The 6,673-nt window shown below is 39.1% G+C and overlaps 1 protein-coding gene across 1 annotated transcript in view; it reads right to left on the minus strand.

Annotated features, from left to right (window-relative positions):
* Positions 1-1,983: 1,983 nt before the first annotated feature.
* ACER3 (alkaline ceramidase 3) overlaps positions 1,984-6,673 on the minus strand; it is a 58,392-nt gene continuing 53,702 nt past the window's right edge. Inside the window, exons 9-11 of the mRNA XM_085300557.1 lie at positions 5,616-5,720; positions 4,325-4,370; positions 1,984-4,098 (exon numbers count right to left, since the gene is read on the minus strand). Of these exons, the coding sequence (XP_085156683.1) occupies positions 4,045-4,098; positions 4,325-4,370; positions 5,616-5,720 (205 nt within the window). The 3' untranslated portion in view covers positions 1,984-4,044. The remainder of the gene's footprint in view (positions 4,099-4,324; positions 4,371-5,615; positions 5,721-6,673) is intronic.

The raw sequence follows: 6,673 nt of genomic DNA on the forward strand, positions 1-6,673 counted from the left end.
AATACATTCATGGAGAGAAACAGATTTAAAAGCTGTACTACCAAAATTGTTCAATGCAAACTAGAAGTGGCACTAACTGTGAGAAACATAAAGTGATACTGGGGGGATCTTCTGTTGCTCAGTTTCACATGGGAGAGCTAGCTGAAGAAGTCATTTAACTGTTAAGAATTAGGTGCTGGAAGCATATGCACCAAAGCCAAAAAGAATCAACTGTGTTTCAAATCATACAATTTTCTTTCAGCCAAATAAGACAGATCTGGGAATGAACACAGCACAATACTAGCTCAAAAAAGAATTAAAATTAATTATAGAACTGTTTTTCCCATCACATCTCTTAACATGTCACATATCAAAAAAAAGTTGTACAGTGTTTGTATCTTAGCATTAAATCCAACTTAACAATATTGCCAAAAAGACTTCAGATGTCCTGAACTAAAAACCTTCTGCTCATGTCTCTTTCTACAGCAGTCAGAATTCTGCATGCAGATGAAAATGGACCGAGTGCAACCTAAAAGTCAGAGAGACACGGGATAAGGCAATACATTTAGAGAGTGTACAGAATCAGCCACAGATCAATACAATACTGTTGCAAACCTCAGGGGTTGAATGTCCTAAGTTAGGCTGCTCTAACACCTGCCCTTTACAGGCAGACATAATTAAGGGCACAGGTATTGTACAACACATGACAGAGGTAGATCGGCAAGTGACAGACTGCATATTCCAATTCTAACTCTAGGGTAGTTTTCTAAACACTTGCTGGTAGTGTATCTCCCTTGTGCTAAAAGAAAGAGCATTAAAATGAGGTCCAGAGATGACTAATACTGCTAGCCAACTTCTAACACTGCCTTCAAAACACAGATGAGATTCTTCCTGATGGTAGATTTGTTTAACATGTCTCATCCTCAGTTGATAATGCCTGTCTTGAGCTCTATCCAGAAAATCCTGATTCCTGGAGTAAGGTACGGTGTTGACCTGCACTGTGAGAGTCCTTGTGAGATTTTTCTGTTATTTCCAGGAAGAAGTTTTCAGATCATGGTGTGCAGAACTACTTGCTGCTGATCTGTGCCAACCTGATGGTCAGATGGTGACAGATTTTCTGGTTCTTCACGWATGTTAAAGAACAGAAGAGTTCATTGCTGTGATTCAGTCTGTTCAACACATGCTATAGGATTCACGTTAAAAGACACCTGCTACTTCCTTTTAAGTAGCTGTTGTCTATATCCCACTCAAAATACAGGATCAAGAATGACCCACCTTGAAAGATGTAGTACATGACAGGTTTGGGATATGCTGCTCCAAGGATCTTAGAAAAAACAGCACCTCATACAAGTGATATAAATAAAGAACAATTTAACAGACATCTAACAAAATACAGGAGAAAGGATTTACATCTTTCCAGGCACTAGAAAAGGTAGTCGAAATTCAGTGACATAAAGTTAAAACTGGCTTGCCACACTTTCAATAACACTTACAAGTTTAATAAGGCAGAAAACCCAAAGACCTATAATTAGATTATTTATGTTTAAAAGGATATACACATAAATTACATTCTTCAGGAACTAACACAACTTGAAAAAAACACTACTGGAAAGGTGGCAGAAGTGTGCACATTTCAGTCATTTATAATGAAAAAACAACCCAACTTGTATAATGTTTTTTAAGATAAAAACGTTAAGTGAGAAATGATTTCTGAACGAAAATCTAGCAGCAGCATAATACAAGAGCTCTTCCAATTTGCATAAAAAAAAATCTTGACAACTTAATTCAACAAGATCTGAAAAGAAACATATACCTCCTTGTTGCAAGTGTGTAAGACAATCAATAAACTTCTTTAAAATACACTGTTGTAGGGATGCCTTGTGACTAAGAAAGTGGCTTCCTACTACACCATAGTTACTGCAATTACAGATAAGTCAAACAGATCCCCCAAATGCTCCATGAAGGCCACTGAAACACAGGCTTTGTTTGTTTGTTCATTTAAAAAAAAAAAATAGTACCATGCTAAGCAGATATCACTAGTGACTGTTCATATCTCTAGTTGTTGCACCACTCCTATTATGGAGCTCTTTTCCTTAGTTTAGGAAAGCATGTAAACACACTAAGTAAGGGGAAAAAAAAAATCAAACATAGTGTGCAGAAGCAACAGCATGCTTGGGAGAACCTGGAGATGAACAGGCAGGCACTTTTTTTAAGCTACATTTTTAAAACAGTTCTCAAATCTCTTTACCAAAAATACTCCTCCTGGGTAATTAAAGGCACCTGATCCAAGACAGCATTTTCCTACCTCTGTGCTAGTTGTTTCAACCTCTTTCAGTCCTCCAACTGTCCAGCACAGAGGCAGACCTTGCCTRTGGAACTAAAGCCTACTGGTAACAGGTATTTTTTAAACTTATCATTCAGGGACCCTTAGAGTGATTTGTGGATTACAGGTTGAAATGCACTGTTCTCAGCATGTACTTAAACCTCACTGCACCACCGAGAATTAAGCATCTTTTTCTAGCCCTGTGTTTGGGTCTATTSAATCCCAAGGGTCCGGGGTCAGTCACTATGACCAAGAGCCATGATTTTGCATGGAGATTCGCATCACTAGGGGTGCTACCAACGTACAGGGAGGATAGAGTTAAGCTCCAAGCAGAAACAAACACATATTAAAGAGAAGGGACAATTTTAGTTAGCACTGATCCTACAATACAGACTTCAGTCTGACTTTTCAGCAAAGCAAGGAAACTTATSCTAGCCAGGGCTTTGTGATGTGGGAAACAGGCTCCATAAGTAACCCCAAGGTCTGGAAAGTCAAAAMCACAGCCTCTGATATGAGGTATATTTTGAAAAACTGTGTTTTAATRTTTTCTTTATGCTTACTTATCGATTTTGATTGGCTAGGTAGAAAAAAATATGCAGAAACCAGAGGGTTTGTCCCCAGTGAAGACCCAAAGGTTTTGTTCTAGAAGAGATGGTCACGAGGAATGATCTCAATCTTTCCACAGAGTAACTGCATCATGGGATTAAGAAGAATCAAAGAGCTGCCAATTTTATATTGGAATATCCTCAATGTAAGTCTTGTTTTTTACGCTTCGTTCAATATTTCTGAAAARTAAGATGCTTTTGGAAGTCAGACCAATATTTAAGACTTGCAAAATAAGGGAAARACATGAATTCAAAGCTGCATTAGCATATTTCTAAAGTGGTTGTGAATCTGTAGTAGGAATGGAATATGGGGAGAGAAAACGGAGGCATGTAATACTTACATGCCCAAACTGTACTTACATGTACAGTTACCCAACGGACCCTGCAGACTCCTGACAGATCACTACTGGTCAAAAATTAGGAATTCAGGTTCCATACACCAAATGAGAACCCATATAAAGGTTCCACCATCTTAAGTATCTTCTCTTGATTGCATCCTGGAACATCCTCCATGGTTTATCTCAGTTGGCCTAAAGAGAATATGGAAATCTGGTGCAAAATAAAGTAAATGGCACTATGTATCCCAACCTTTTTTGCTTAAAATATAAATTGCTAATGAGGCTGTGGAGAAACAAGACAGAATAAAGCCCTAAATCATTATATACTTCATTAATTGTATAGAAGTGCAAGATTAAAGTTGTTCAGATTAAGCAGTCAGTTCACTATAGGCCACACAGATGCTTAGCTTGGCCAGCAACGGCCTGTTTTTATCATTCAGTTACTAATATTAGCTTAAACCACAGAAAGAACAACAACTGAATGAAAAATGTATGCAATCCACTTCAAAAATGGTTAGTTTTCTGTGACCAGCACGAAATATTAGCTCAGTATCATCAGCTATACAATATATACATAAAAATATTGTGTCTTTTTTTTTTAAACAACTTAGAATAAAACCATACTAAATGTTATTTCCCTAATGTGTCGACTCTTCACTTTGGCCTGGCTAGGAGACCAAGTAACACAGAGAAGTCCTTTTATAGCAGTGGTACTTGAATKGATCCATAATTTTGACACTTCAACTGTTGAATCTATTCAGCCAGGCTAGGTGGTTGAATGCAACTGCCTAGATCTCAGTCAAAGCTTCTTGGGCGGCTCCACAAGAAGAATAGGCCATATTCCAAGAACAAACTGTAAAAAGAAAGTCAGGGAGAGGGGAAAGATTTCTTGGAATGTTATGCCTCTTAAAACAGAAATCAAACATAATTAACATCACTTCAACTGTATTTCTTGGAATCAATAGAGAAATCAAAGACAGAACCCTAACAAGGACAGCCACTAAACCTCAATGCATGTTCAAACACAAGACATCTGAATGCCACAGTGCATCAATGAACACAATATACTGGTTGCTTACCTTCACCTTYGGCCTGTGTTTCAGAAAAAGTGTCCTTGTGTATAGACTGAGGGAGAGAGGAAAAGTGTGCTTAAAATTCAATATATAATAAAGCAGAAAAAATAATAATGATGTACTAATTCCAGTTTCATTTTCCAACTACAAAAGAATTGCCTCTGTGATTGCAGGGATAGCCATTCTGCCTAGGATATGTTAGCCTACAGCAAGTCCCTTAGTGCTAGACAGCACTTAGCAGACAAATTTCCGCTGACCCTATGTGGGGAGGAAGAGGGAAACCCAGACAAAAAAAAATTCCCTCCATTAGGGGAAAGATTAAATAGGAACTAGACCCTGCAATTTTGGAAGGATGAAAACACATCAGTGTACCACAAAATTCAGGAGAATTGCTCTGTGAGTAATGAGTTACCAGGAAAACAAAACAAACCAAAACAAACCCCAAAACAACCATTATCAGAGTATCAGAGTAGCTGCTGGAATTATACTTATTTTCCTTTCATTTTCCTTTTATTAGTCATTTAGAATCTTGTATTTGTTTGATGTAGGAAAACTGATACCTGATCAAGTTTTCTCAACTACTCAGAATACCTATCTCTTAAACAGACRTTATTTTATAGTTCTTGTTAAGTGGTAAAAAAGCTTTCATTACATAATGAACAAACTACAGAAATTCTTCAGTTTGCATTTTAAATTCCACCTTCAGTTCTCATTCCAGCAGATGGTGGTATAGAGCAAAAATAGAGCCCAAAGCTGYTGCTGCTGCAAACTTGCTAATTTAGGTTCCTGTTCAAGTCTCCCTCTAAAACTAGTATCTTGTGCTTCTAGGAACAACACCTTGGTTTCAACCACTTCAACCATCGCTTTTCTGCTTTATAGTGCAATGTCTGCAAGTTTTCAGGAGTGACAGTTCATATCAAAAAGATTAGTTAATACTTCTAAAATTAAACATGTGCAGTGATGCTCAAGCACTTACACAAGAACAGAAAGGTGTTAATAGCATATATTTTTAAAATAACATACTGTCAGATACATTTTCAGTGTAATTACTACACGGTTCCCATTTATGAATTGCATCGTCCTGAAGAACTATGACTATTTAAAGACTTATGATTACATTTTGAAGAATGTAACTAGTCTAAAAACTCTAAAAACAGTAATAAAGAAAGAAACCTTCTCTAGTTTAGTAAGTTATTTTCCTGTTCTTCTGGCTGATACAACAATCTGAAGTAAATCTGACCCTGGGAAAACTCCTAAGGCTGTTTTATGATCATCCAGATTAGAAAACATTTCATACCTCAGAAGGATATGAAGGTAAGAGCCCAGGCCTGTAAGTATATGCCACCAAGCATGAAACTGTGTCACAGCTCCCACAACAGGAGGCATCTTCTCTCGTAGTGCCCTGCAGAAAGAAATACCACATGATGTGTTTTTCAAAGCTAAATAATCTCAAATAGCAGTGATTACTTGCCAGATTATTCGTACAGATTCTCCGTACAGATTCTCTGTCCCAGGCCTGTGCTTCACGTAGACAGGCTTTCAGTAGGTCTGCAACACCAGTTCTACTGCCAGTCTTGAAAGAATATTAGCAAACTGGCTTCCTCACATATTTACAGAAACAAAGCAATCCAGGAGGCTCCTGCAATGCATTGATGATAACTTCTTGTCACAAATGGTGSAGGAGCCTAYGARGAAGGGTGTCCTGCTGGACCTTGTCCTTACCAACAGAGAGGGACTGCTTAGAGATGTGAAGGTTGGGGGCAGCCTGGGCTGCAGTAACCATGAGATGGTGGAGTTCAGGATCCCGCAGGAAAGAAMTAAGGCAACAAGCAGGAYTGCAACCCTGGACTTCAGGAGAGCAGACTTYGGGCTCTTCASAGACCTACTTGGAGGAATCCCATGGGTTAAGGCCCTAGAAGGAAGGGGGGTCCAGGAGAGCTGGCTACTATTCAAACATCACTTCCTCCAAGCTCAAGATAGGCGCATCCCTRTGAGTAAGAAGTGCAGCAAAGGGGGCAGGAGACCTGCATGGGTGAGCAAGGAGCTCCTGGCAAAACTCAGAAGAAGAAAGTACACAGACTGTGGAAGAGGGGACAGGCTACYTGKGAGAATTATAGGAATGCAGTCAGAGTACGTAGAGATGCGGCGAGGAAGGCCAAGGCCCAGCTGGAATTGAGTCTGGCAAGGGATGTCAAGGACAACAGGAAGGGCTTCTTCARATACATCAGCAGCARSAGGAGGACTAGGGAAAATGTGGGCCCACTACTCAATGGGGAGGGACCCTGGTGACAAGGGATGCAGAGAAGGCAGAATTACTGAATGCCCTCTTGGCTTCAGTCTTCACTGCTAAGGGCA

Source organism: Rhea americana, unplaced genomic scaffold (assembly GCF_003343005.1).
Source record: "Rhea americana isolate MKP2758 unplaced genomic scaffold, rheAme1 scaffold_165, whole genome shotgun sequence".
Lineage (NCBI taxonomy): Eukaryota > Metazoa > Chordata > Aves > Rheiformes > Rheidae > Rhea > Rhea americana.